The following is a 13,420-nucleotide window of genomic DNA, read 5'->3' as shown; positions in this document are numbered from 1 at the left end:
TTAGAATAGAGAAAAAAAAACCCGCAAGTTGTTAATAGTTAATATTTTTAGGTGACTGTGCCTAAATTTACTGGACCTACTTTGCACTTATTGAGGGAAATACAGCAGTTTTCCTTGTACAGCATTTATTTGACAACTGGAGTTACAAATTACTTCGCAGATGAAGTCTTCAATTCAAAAACGCACTGATCAGCATTGAAACCACCTGCATAATGTTGTGTAGGTCACCCTTGTGCCACTAAAACAGCTCTGAGCCAACAGAACCTCCTGAGGTGTTGTGTGGATGTTGCAGTGGATCCTTAAATACATAGGATAGGATTTTTGTGGATCAGGTATCCTCAATCAGATTGAAAGAGTTTGGGTCAGATGCTGAGACAAAGCCCAAGTCAACCTAAATGTGCTGTGGAATTGCTCCTTCTGCATATAAAACCTCTATGACATTAGATTTATCAGCTGGCATTCAGCGTACTAGAACTGCATTGCTTCCCGTCATTTCTTTCTCTCCAACACACCAGTCTCTTCTCTTTTCTGGCTCGTGTCAAATAGTTCAAGGTCTTCTTGTTCTTTCCTGACTATAGCCAGTTAATGTATACCATTTTGACTCATGTTCACCTTGTGCTCCTCAGCTGTTTCTGAACTGTTTGTCATGTGGCAGCTTGAGTTGTCCTGTTGATATTTTGAATTACGGTTACCATGGAGGAGTGTGCTTGGTGTGCAGCAGTGTTTAGGTGGGTGTCATGTGTCTAGATAGATGGATAGATAGATAGATAGATTAAACCTTTAATGATCCCACAGGGGGAAAATTTTCCTTGTTACAGCAGCAGATAGAAAAAAAAAACAGTACAAAGAAAAGAGCAGCATGCAATGCACACGGTAAACAGATACAACTAGGCACTTTCTCCTTATAGAAGAAATATAAATAAATCTATATAGTATCCACATGTTTTTTTAGCGGAGCATTGCATTGTGATGAGATGATCAGGGTTGTTCACATAAACAGTCAGTGATCTTAATGCTGTGGCTGATTGGACTGTGATGAGCCTTAAAAAAATTCAACACACTAAAAAAAAAAACAAATCTGCAGTTTATAATAGCCTTAGTTTTGAACAGCCTTACTATTATGGTCCCTAAGGGATGGATGGCTTCTGCTTTTGGTTCGTTTGTGGCCTCTATGTGGGGAAATAAACTTGATTACAGCTGACTCAAGAGCAGCTCCAGGACTCATCCGTCTGACATCAGGAATGATTGACCTGGAACTCCTCGCTTCTCTCCCGATCCTCTGACCTGCCTGATTGGACACCACTCGGTTTCTTCCTCCAATTAGACTGCAACAATCACGAAACCTGGGGTTTAAATCCACAGTTAATCTCAGAGTCCATGTGGAAATGATTTAACATGAGCAGCTCACCTTGCTGCCTCCCGTTGTCTCTGAGTCTCATGGAAATAAGTAACTTCTGTTAGCAGCTGTTTAACTGAGAAGTTTCTTGTGTTCTGTAGATACTGAAAAATGGTTACTAGTAGGTATGTGTTCTGAGGCACTCGTTTGTTAGTTAATTCTTTGCGCTTGCACCGATTCGTTAATCCCTTTTGTTATACACGTGGGTGTTGCTGTTGTGTCTTTAAGTTTGGATAGGGAGTTGAGTTGTTTTCTTCTTTTGTCTTACTCTGTCTAGCACTGGTAGCCTTTATTTGGTTTTATTTGGTTCTTTGATTTAGCGACACCCACCAGCCGTGTTTTTTCTTTGCGATATAATCGCCTTTTCTTTTGTTAATGTCACTAAGCAATAAATTGCCTTACCTAACCAAGAACAACTGTTATTTTTTTCTTTTTCCCAGTTCACCCTAGACAGCTGGGGTGTAGCACTTACAAAAAGTCACAGAGAGCTGTCTGCCTCTCTAAACTTCTTTTTAATTTAAATAATTGTTCGGGACCTACATATGTGACATAGGATTGTCTTGAAGAAATGTCAGTGTATTTCTAGATTTTATTCGCTGATATATCTATGAACCTTTGGAAGTGTTTGAAGCTACAGTAAAACGCAGCTTACACCTGAACCTATCATTCACTGCGGACATTTTTGTACAGTACTTTTACTTCGGGTGCATTTTGCTGATACCGTTTCTGCAAATACAGTCATTTTGCATCATTGTGTTGATACTTTTACTTGAGTGATGTTAGTTATTCATAAAACAAGATTCCATTCTCTTGTATGCTTTTTTATTGTCTTTTTGTTTTGTTTATTTTTTTTACAATAAAAAACAATGGTACACTCTTATAAGGAGAAAATCTTCAAGGTACCTTTTTGTTTCCTCACCATCAGCAGAGGTTACTCAAATAACTTCCTATAAAGGTTGTTCAAAGAATTAAGGGCTCCATTTCAAACTCATTATTATTGCTATATGATGTGTTTACTCCTAAACATAAGCAAAAGTTTTAAACAATATTGTAGATGCTCCTAATTTAAAATGAAAGTCTTTCTCCTTTTTTCATTTCTTTCTTTTTTTTTTTGTGTGTGTATTTAAGCAATGACAGACCTTGGTGTTAGTGGTGGGTGTCAGACAAGATCCTGATCTGCCCAGGTTTGCAAAATAAGTCTCTAAAAGTTGCATTAAACATATCAAATGCTGTTCAAAAGAGTCCCATAATTCAATGCTACAAAGCTATAACCTAAAACAATTGATGCCACCAACACAGCCACCACAGAAAGGGAGCAACAAGAGGTATTCAAGGTCATCTTTTAGAAGGGTGTGGTTCTACCTCAAAAAGAAATGCGGAAAATCACCGATTAAGGGAAACCTTTTCTTTAAATGTTCATTTTCCGATAGTACGAACATGAAATCAGAGCTCTTTTGGAACTGTTTCATATGTTAGGTTTTCTCAAAAAACAGCCTTCAAAATAGTCACTTGTTGTCTGCCATCTCGTGCTGTACTTTACAGAGGTCAAACTTGATCTCCTGAGTGTCAGATTTTATTTACATGGCAGAAAAAGGAAAATATCTTTATGCATTGTGCAATAGGAAACATTTTATTGTAGCTTCCCCTTTTCAAAGAGACATGACACGCACTTCTCCTTGATGTGCATAATAAAAATAGTGTGGGAATGGCCCTACATGAGCAACACACGAGATTAAGAAATCTATTACCCTAAAATTGCATTGTTGCAATCAAAGCAAGGTTTGCAGATGCAATAAAGCAATATCAGATTACAACAAAGCCACTCAGATAATTGATGATATCGGCCTCATTTCAGTCGCCTGCCAGGGCCGCTGAAGACCACAGTGGTGACGCCCCACCGACTCGAGAGGGAACATATTGTTATTGACTTGACTGATGGTTTCCTGTCGTGAGAGTACGAAGCGGCACGAAAAGGTGGTAAATACGAGTCTGTGGTGTCACCTGAATTCTGCAGGTAGGCAGCAGTTGTCTGGGGCCAACCTCAGTACCCACAAAAACAGTTCAGATTTTGTTTTGCACTGCCAACAGGTAGCATGTGACGTCTTATTAGTCTGACACCTGTCTCTGTGTGTAAACAGACACACTACCTTTCAACAGTCTGGGGTCACTTACAAATGTCCATATTTTTGAAAGAAAAGCAGATTTTGTTCAGTGGAGATATCATTAAATTAATCAGAAATACAATCTTGGCATTGCTAGTGTGGTAAATGACTATTCTAGCTGGAAACAGCTGATTTTTAATGGAATATCTCCATCGGGGTACAGAGGAACATTTCCAGCAACCATCACTCCTGTGTTCTAATGCTACATTGTGTTAACTAATGGTTTCGAAAGGCTAATTGATGATGAGAAAACCCTTGTGCAATTACGTTAGCACATGAATAAAAGTGTTGTCTGTGTCTAGTAAGTAGTACGGTAGTGTATGGCCTTTAAATAGGAAGTAATTTAGGGCTCATAGTTTAATTTCCAGCTCTAAAAGAACACTAAAGCTAAATCGAGCACATAATTAAGCTTTCAAATGTCTTTTTTTTGAGCCTTTAAAGTGTAAATTTGGAGTGGCGTGTGTTATACTTTGTGAAGGTAACGCCGCCAGAACAAACAATGACGCCAACCTCAGCTTTGAGTCTTCCTGTTGTCTAATTTCAGATTAAATCAGATTCATAATCACAGTTTCCGCTTGAGAATGCCATGAAACTGGAAATATGCGACCCACAGCTCGTCTTAGAGAACAGAAGATGCGAAACAGGTCACCGGTAAACCCTTAAGATTTGAATTGCTTTGATGTGATCGCTTTTTAGTGGCGCAGGCCTGAATTTTTTTAAAATCCTCCTCTGCTTGGTTTTGTATTGAATTTCAGTCGAATGGTTGCCTTTCATTTAAAACCTACATATCAAACCTTTAAGTGTGCCACTTTTTGAAGTTGGTGAAACCGAAATTCTGTGTGTCGAAGTGGAGTTGAGGGCTGAGTGTGGAAAGTTTTTTGAGGTTGTTGGCACCTGTCTGTCTGTTTGTGTGTCTGAGCTACAGCCGTTGTGAGGCCAATGTGGGAAACATCTTTCATGCCAGTTTAAATCCAACAACGTTCACTGCGAAACTGCCAAGTCATAGCCAAACGGTTTAAAACAAGGTTCATCAGTTAAGAGTGTCAGCACAGAGGATGGCACAGACTGTCAACAGGAGGACGTCTAGTCAAACTGAAAACATTGTGGATTAATCTCGCCGCATTTGAGCGCATTTCCCACCGCAGCAAATACGTTAAACCAGTGAAAGCACTCAAATACGTTCCCAGACATGACCTGATCTCATCACTTTAACCCTGCATTCATTTATAGTCTGCACCTGAGACTAAGGTTGGTTGCATTCTCTTTTTTGCAGTGGAGACAAAATATCAGTGACATATCAGCAGATTTGTTCTTATTTTTTAATAACCATTTGGTACCAGAAAGTCAAAAATACAATTGTGTTTTGTTCAGTTACAGCAGCACACAACAAATACAAGATGGAACAAACTACAAACACTTTAAAAAAAACAGTATTTACAGGAATGTACAGTTTATACAGTGATTCCAGAGAAAGATTTGTGCCTGTGAATGTCAGAATGTAAACTACAAAGATATTTTTTTGCTTTCGAGGTTGTAAATGTTATCGTTGCTCTGCTAGTAGCAAGTAATGCATGAGAGAAAAAAATCCGATAATGCTAAATTGGCTCAGGTCTCAGGTTTGTTTAGGACAATTGGCATTTATATGGAAAGGGCAGGGGTGGTATCAGTGTCTGACATGACAGAGGGACGTTTGGGAGCTGCCGGTACTTTGAGGAGCCCTCCATGGCTCGGACCGCTAGCACACGTCTTCACTATCCTTAGGAGGTCTTGTCTGAACCGAACTCCGATGAAGACGTAGAGGAATGGGTTGAGGCAGGCGTGAGTGAACGCCAGGCTCTTGGCGACCTGTCCTGCAATATCAGAACGAATTACAGCTTCACAGTTGAAGGAAGCAGCATTAGATGCCTGCGTGGCTTCCACTATCAGCATGCTATTGTGAGGCAGTTGAGAGAGAACAAACACAAACACCACAGCAAAGATGACGCGCAGGGCCTTGTGCTTTTCGAAGCTCTTGGCCTGCAGAAGTGTGCGAATGATGACAGAGTAACAGAAGATCATCACCAGCAGAGGAAGGCAGAAGCCCATGCAAATCTGCAGGGACAGAACCAGGATCTTAGTCCGGTTGAATTCGTTGTTCGAGTAGACTAGAACACAGAAGGATTGCTGATTTTGGTCAGTCTTCACCTCAGCGAAGATAAACTCAGGGAGGGCGAGGAGAGCTGAGACAAGCCAGACACCGAGACAGGCGAGTTTGCTGTAGAAGAGCCTCTTTTTCTTGAAGTTCTGGGCCTTGGTGACTTGCACAATAGCGATGTAGCGGTCCACGCTAATGCAGGTGAGAAGGAGCATGCTGCTGAAGAAGTTGATCTTGTAGACGGCTGACACCATTTTGCAGACGCTGACGCCAAAGTCCCAGCCCTTGACGGCATCGACGGCCCAGAAGGGCAGCATGCACAGGAAGAGGAGGTCAGCCACTGCCAGGTTTAGCAGGTACACGTCGGTCATCGTTTTCAGGCGGTTGCGCACGGTGGTGTAGATCCAAACCACCAGCAGGTTACCAACAGCGCCGAGGATGAAGATGATCCAGAAGAGCGGCGGTTCGTACTGGCCACGAAACACCCGGACCCAGCTTCTGTTGCACATGCCGGGGTCTTCAGTCGACCCGGTGTCATAATCATCATATTCAGTGGGGTCCTGAACAAAAACAGATTAGATAATGTGTAAATAAAAATATTGCGTGCAACTGAAACAGTGACCTTCATTTCATTTCCTGTCCTATTTTGTGCTTTCTCCTCAATACCAAACTCCCCAACTGTTCTGCAGTTTCATAACATAATACGCTGTGTGGGAATATACTGAGATGACATCAAACGCTGTCTGCGCTACACCAGAGTGCGCATGAGAAGAAAAAAAACTGCTGTTAGGTGCAGGTGTTGTGTCTGTGCAGGAGAAACCACACTACTGCACACTGTTTCCTGCTGCTATCCAAGCCTGAGGGGGGTGAACCATCCTGAGGGGCTCCAGAAAGGGGCCCGCTGCACAACTCAGTACCCCAACGAGCATCAAGTGGAGATATAGGGCAGAGATAAACGGCGGGTTCTCAGCAAACAATGGAAAATTTGATGCTGATACGACTTCGACTCTGACTGTGGCGTTTCACTATCCTGCAGATGTCTAGGTTAGATAAATCTACCATACTTGGATCGTAAAATGCATTCTTTTACTCATTCACCAGAAACACAAAACAATTTTTTTCAAAAAACAATCATATTTAGCAAAGAGTATGTGATTTATCCAAAGTGTGATTTGCCAACTTTAAACAGCATCCTAAATGAGGTTTACATCTATTCTTTAAAATCATACTTCAGGTACATAATAAAAACACTGATGTAGACGTTGCGGTCAGTAGTATCATCTCCTGTGTTTAGCTCCTGCATTTGCATATTTACTTCTTTGCATCTACTCAGACTTTCTGTATTTCTGCATCACTGATCATTCATATGTTTTTGAGTAATACTTACAGTTTGATGAGAATAATATCCTGTGGTCACAGCCATAAACGGTTCCTCCGTGTAATCTACACAGAGAAAGAGAATGTTAAAATTAAATGATAAATCAAAACATTATAACATTGTAAAAATCATAACATAAGAGAACAATTTACTTAAAGGTTAAATAGAACATTTTTGAACAGAGCAGAGAATTACTTACCCATTGAGAAAGGATGGCGAGAGCAATCTTACAGTGCTGCTTTTTTTTAATGTCTGGTTACTACAGCTGTCAAATGTAATAACCCGACTCCTCCTCACTTGCTTATATAGTTTCCCCCTTAACCACAGAATCACGTCACATGATGATCTTTATCACTCCATCTCTGTCTCAGCCGGTAGAAAAGAACAAAACACAGCCCCTACTGCAGTGAATTTCTTTAATAAAGTAAAGCTTTCACTACAGCGAAACATGAGCAGACTTGAAACTTGCTTCCAAGTGTGAGTTTGAACAATGACAACAGTGTGCTGCTTTAAAGGGGAAGCTGCTATGTTGCACTAGCTGAACGATTGGCCATCAGGCTGGAAATAAAGCACCCACCCTCCCTCCACATCTGATTAGGCTTTATGAAGTCTTAGCCCAGTTTTTGACACTCTTTGTATACACAGGTGGAGCACTTAGCGCTGCAGATGAGTGATGCATGAAACTGAAAACCCTGATGTGTGATTAAAGCCCCAAACCAGAAAAGGTAGTCAACAATGAGATGCTATAAGTTTCACTGGTTTTTTGCAGTTTCAGTGCAAGTTCAGGCAGTGTGAGAAAAATGACATGCAGCCATCATCCTTCTTGTCAACATGTCCTGAATAAATAAGCAATGGTAATGGAATATGCCTTAAATGTCTTTAAAAAAAACAAACAAGGAAATGCTGTCGAAAATAAAAGTTTAACATAATAAGTCAACATTATGGCTTTCTTGCTAAATGTTGAATGAAAAATGTCCAACTACAAATGATAAATATGAGGCTGGGATGGGAAGATGGTTAGCTAAGTAGAAAGAACTGAGGTAGGCATAAGTTAAACAAACAACTGTAAGAGTCAGCCTAAGAGTTATTACACTTTAATAAATAAATAAATGCTATATTAGGATAGAAACAATAAATTAATGTATACTGCAATATTCGCTTGAACAAAACAGTCAATATATTTGAAATACATTTTTGAATTTGTGAAAAAAATATTTTTGTTGATTTAAGTACAGTTTAAAAAATAATGATAATTGTATGGCTAGAAATTAGAAAACAATAAATACCATTCAAAACAATACAGACTTTTTAAAATGTATTTATTTATTTATTTATCTGTGTGTTTATTTATTTACAAAAGTAAAAGTAAAATCTGTGATTTTACTGATATTATTATCTAAAATGTAACACAACAGGTAAAATTTGATATAAAAATAACTGAATTTATCAAGAAATAATATTAAAAATTGGGGGTTTTGTTTTGTTGTCGTTGTTAAATTTTAAGTTGTTTTTATTTTATTTATTTATTTATTTTGCAGGAAGCCAGATTTTACACCTTTGGACAGACCAAGCAGCAACCTCCATGGCAGAGAAATTAAGCCAACACAAAGTGCCAACAACTGCAGTTCCGCTAATGTCCACTTGAAGTTGGCTTAAAAAGCGAGTCAGTCCCCTGAGACCTGCATGTGAAAATGACAAACTTTACAGCAGAAACAAATGTGTTTACAGCCTGGTACAAAAAACTGCTTTGGTCTTTACAGCTAATTTCTCAGGTTATGATGGCCTCAAGAGGAGTGAATTTGTACATAACTCGCCCTTTTAAATTGTATCAAGGCTTAAAATTATGTGTTATTTAAGCCAGGACGGCTAGCATCAGTCCGTTCCTCTCACGTATTTACCAAAATGTCAAACTATGTCACTGGCGTGTTTTATCGGAGTGAAATACGACCAGTTAATTTAAGAAAACTGTGCGTGTGTAGTGTTCTATGATATCAGTACACATATTTCTGTATCAGTTACAGCCCAGTTAAGAAAGCATTCATGTGACAAGTGCCAATAACAACAACTCAGAGTGAAGACAGGGAAGTAGAAATTTCACGGGTAATGCCACGAGTACGGGGGAAATCAAACTATAAAAGTCATGCAGCTGACCACACTGGTAAAAAAAAACTGGGTAAAGAAAGTCCCTGTCGTGCCAACGGTTTCATTAGAAGCCAAAACAAAACAGAAAACAAATTCATCATGAGACCTGGTAGGAAATAAAGAAATCACAGCAATCGAGAAATGGTAGTCACAGAGATGATAATGTCATGGCCATCAAACATTCTCACCCTGAAGGATTTAACTTAGCTTTCTTTCTGTGTGTGTGTGTGTGTTTCTTGTTTTATATTCTTTGGTTGTTTGGCCCTTGAAAAGCTTCTCTGTAAGACTGAGTGGGTTGCTATAGTCTCACGGTTTCACTTCCCTAGCTGATACAACCTTTTCAGTCTTAGCATTTTAATAAACACTCGGCGCGAGAGGATGAGTGCGTCAGCCATCAGGTCTTTAGATTTCAGCCAGTTGCTGGTTGCGTTTCTCAGTTTTGATCACAGCGAGGCCTCTGGCTGTGGCATGATTAGATCAGTGTTCTCCTGGGAACAGGCCGTTGAAGAAAGTAGCAGACTGAGAGGTTTCACTCGCTACATGCCACTTACTAACTGCCAACGAGCAGCTAATCGGCTGTATTGTTCTGATCTGTGGGAAATGCAAAACACTATAGAAAAGAGAGTAGTACAAAGTGTAGAAAGTCAAAATGAAAGTTTCATTTTTACACAAAAATGGATGCCAGGTCCCACGTTTTGGATGCACAATGACACAATTTAATTTTTGAGACAGTGGTTTTGTGGCAACCAGAGTTTTTCACCAGATTGTGTGTCCTTATGACTTTTTCTAAGTTGTTTCACATAATGTCATCTCCACAGCTCATTCACTTGCACATTGTAGTAATATATGTTGCAATTACTGCAGCACATAAAGCAACTGTTCCTGTTTAGTTTGTTAGGGGGCAGAAGTACAAAGGGAAAAAAATGCTTTGGGGTCTCCAAAGAAAAACATACCAATAGACACACTGAATAGAATGCAGTCACAAATGCACATAAAGTGTGCATTCATTCCAGTACATAAGGGCAAAAAGTTACAGGGTCACAAAGCACTTATATACTTGTATGAGAGAAAAGCTTTGCATCTGATGTCCATTGAGCAGCCAGAATGTTACACTTTTATCTTTCTTCTGGATTACTTTTGTGTAGTAGGCCAGTGCTGGTTGCTATTAAAGCAAGGATCTGGGTACCATTGCATTTAGTTAAAACATGTTATATCTTCTACCTTATTAAAAAAAAAACACTATATGGGCACATTAACAAGATAAAAAAACTCAAAATATTTTTACCAGAGGGGAACTTTAATTTCACTTTATAGAATGTAAAGCAGGGATAACAACCTGAATCAAGTAGACAGACAGTTCTGTCAGTTGTTCTGAGAACCAGAATGCCTTTAAATATGTTATTTTTATTATGTGGAAGACATGCATATCAACATGAAAAACAAAAACAACCAAAATAGCAGAAAAATGAAAAGCCTGCAAACGAGGCAACCCGAGCTGGGAGTTTGACTCTTCCTGCTTGTAAAGACACTAAACAAAAAATGGATTTCACAGAAACCATCATGACACTCCATTGTTATAAGAAACCAGAGGCAAGAAGTTACAAAACATATATGAACATATGAAAGTAAAATGACTCTTGTAGAGGAGGCTCTTAGGCTGCTGCCATTTCACAGTTTCACGGCTTCACACTTTTCACTTCCTGACCTCTTGTAGCTTTTTCTTTTCTGCCCTGCATGAACACATGGAGCGAGGGGGTGAGCTAATGGATCATTTGTTCTCTAAATTTCCAACAATTGAAGGTTGTGCTTCTCAGTTTTGACCACATTGACGTACAGGGAAATGCCTGTCATGATCAGATGAGAATAATTAATGCAGGCACATGCGTTACAGGTCATCGTTCCAAGGAACCACAGTGGCCAGTTCACAAAGCGAACACAGAAATTCGCATTCATTGTTGTCCTTAAACTCACATGACACCTCTGAATGCTGTGTTTAGGGCCTGACAAAGCCTCAAAAGGGCCATAGATTAGTCTGTGGTATAGCGTGATGAGGGCATCATTCATTTAGCTGTAGTACCTTTACAGAATAAAAATTAAAAGGAAAAATTTTGCTATCAGCCTAAATAATCCAGCTTAATGTGTATTATATTTGCAGCTGGAGATGATAACAGGACGCAGATGCCAGCTTGAGTGATGATTCATATCTGAATTCATCAGATGCTGTTCAGTGAAAACGTTATTTCTCAGGAAATTATATCAAGATTAAAACTGGCACATTAAACGATCGTTCTCGAAGTGACTAAAAGTTTTGTCCCGTATCCGCTAATCTTGATCAGTGATGTTGTTGCAAGTGCCAGAGACTTTGAATAGCTCTCAGTTGCTGAGATATGCTAAAACTAACACAAGATAAGTCACTGATAGAGTTTAATGTGTAATATTGCACAATGTGTCACTAATGACAGATATTTTACTTGATATGTTCTGTCAGTTTCACACGACATATAAAACCAGCTTTCTACAGGAGGCCTGCCATCTAGTGGGAGCACAGATGAGTTTAGCTTTTCCTTGACATATTCTTAATAATTTTAATGCCTATCACATCACAGAGGATGCCAGAAAAAGCTAAATGAGTGGTACCACTGGGACAGCGGCAGGGTCATGGATATGAAGGCAAGGACAAAGTAAACCATCATGGAAACACCATCTGACAGTACAAACTCCCAGTGATCTACTTACCTACTTGTTCTAAGGGCTTTTAATTGTACCTCGGTATTGGGCAGTGTGTCAACTGGTCCCCAATGTGGTGCATAGTGAAAAATCTAAACAGCAGCTGGATGGATTTCTACAAAATCGTGTATAATCATTTTTCCCAGATCCTAAGAGCTTCAGTAAAAAGTAAGATGTCTTTTGTGTCTTTAAGATGTTTCACTTCTCAACCAAGAGGCGTCTTCAGTTTCTGAACTGAATAGTTCCAACTGCCTTCTGTTGAAGCTCTTAGGATGATCATCATGACCTGGATGACTGACAATCTACACGGACATTGGTACCAGATGATAAATCCTAATATCTTTAGTGATACCAAAACACATCCAACTACCAATACATTGCCATTAAATTTGGTATGTATATATATATATTATATATATATACACATATATGTTTATATGTTCATGTTCCCATCAGGATGAATTGTAATGCCTCAATTTTCCATCTACCACCTTGTGAGATAAATCAAATGGGAACCGGTCTGCACTGCATATAGGGCTGTTTAACCTTAGCTAGGTCATACAAAGCAGCCATGCAAGGCCCTCGCCTGAAATTGGGACCAATTTGGATTTTATATCGTGCCCAATTACACTTTGGCACATGGAGGCAACCCTGCAATTATTAGACATCCTGGACTACTACTAGAGTCATGATTGCTATGTGTGATGTGGTACAAATGACATAAAACATATAGAACTACTTAAAACACACAAGAATGCTGCTCTCATTTATAGTTACTGAATTCCACGTGACAGTAGCCTTAATATTCAAGCACCAGCTCTGAAAACCCCAGATGACACTAGACATTTGTTTCTTGCCACAAAGGACTTCTGCAACTCTGCTGAATTCTTACAAGCAAACGTCTGCTTGATGGTTCTGTAGAAATAACGTTCAGCAGAAGCTTTGTCTCGCTAGTGAAACCCCCTTTGATGCAGCGTCAGAGAAACAGGAAGCTGTTCCGGACTGGGTGCCCTACTCTGACATGTACTGTATTAAACTGTTGCCCCATATTGTGGGAAATGACTGTCAATGTAACTGTTCTCTGGAGTGTGAGACTTTAGTGCTGAGACGCTCATCACCACTTCCTGTGTACCAGCTTGCTGTGATTTATTTCATGCTCCAATAGGCAACTGTTAGGCATTTGCATCAAATCTGACATTGTCAACCAGTTTTCTCACGGTGCCAGCTCTGAGCTGTGTACATTTAACAATTAATTGATGTATAATACACTTTTTAAAAAAATTTTGATTTATGATAGCAGTGAATAATTGGATTAGAAGTTATTTTCACATCACAGCAGATCTAAAAAGTTTTAAAATATAATCAGTTTCATAAGCTTACAATGGGGTTTTATTGTTTTGTTTGTTTTTCTGATCAGTGCACTACTCCCCGCCCCTTTTTTTCTGCACCTATTAGAAGACAAGCACATCATGCACACAGCT

At 39.4% G+C, this 13,420-nt stretch overlaps 1 protein-coding gene across 1 annotated transcript; it reads right to left on the bottom strand.

Annotated features, from left to right (window-relative positions):
• Positions 1-4,869: 4,869 nt before the first annotated feature.
• ccr9b (chemokine (C-C motif) receptor 9b) lies at positions 4,870-7,589 on the bottom strand. The gene is made up of 3 exons (XM_022199360.2): positions 7,270-7,589; positions 7,080-7,135; positions 4,870-6,252 (listed from the first exon to the last, which is right to left on the bottom strand). Exons 1-3 carry the CDS (start codon positions 7,271-7,273, stop codon positions 5,197-5,199), a joined length of 1,116 nt encoding a protein of 371 aa, XP_022055052.2. The 5' UTR covers positions 7,274-7,589; the 3' UTR covers positions 4,870-5,196.
• Positions 7,590-13,420: the final 5,831 nt, after the last annotated feature.

The sequence above is a fragment of the Acanthochromis polyacanthus genome, chromosome 20, assembly GCF_021347895.1.
Source record: "Acanthochromis polyacanthus isolate Apoly-LR-REF ecotype Palm Island chromosome 20, KAUST_Apoly_ChrSc, whole genome shotgun sequence".
NCBI lineage: Eukaryota > Metazoa > Chordata > Actinopteri > Pomacentridae > Acanthochromis > Acanthochromis polyacanthus.
The sequence above is the reverse complement of the archived record's forward strand: the minus strand, read 5'-3'. Positions and strand labels throughout refer to the sequence as shown.

Coding starts and splice junctions, on each gene's coding strand:
- ccr9b (XM_022199360.2), bottom strand. Junction 6,253..7,079: donor GATATTATTCTCATCAAACT/GTAAGTATTACT, acceptor GTTTTTGTTCAG/GACCCCACTGAATATGATGA.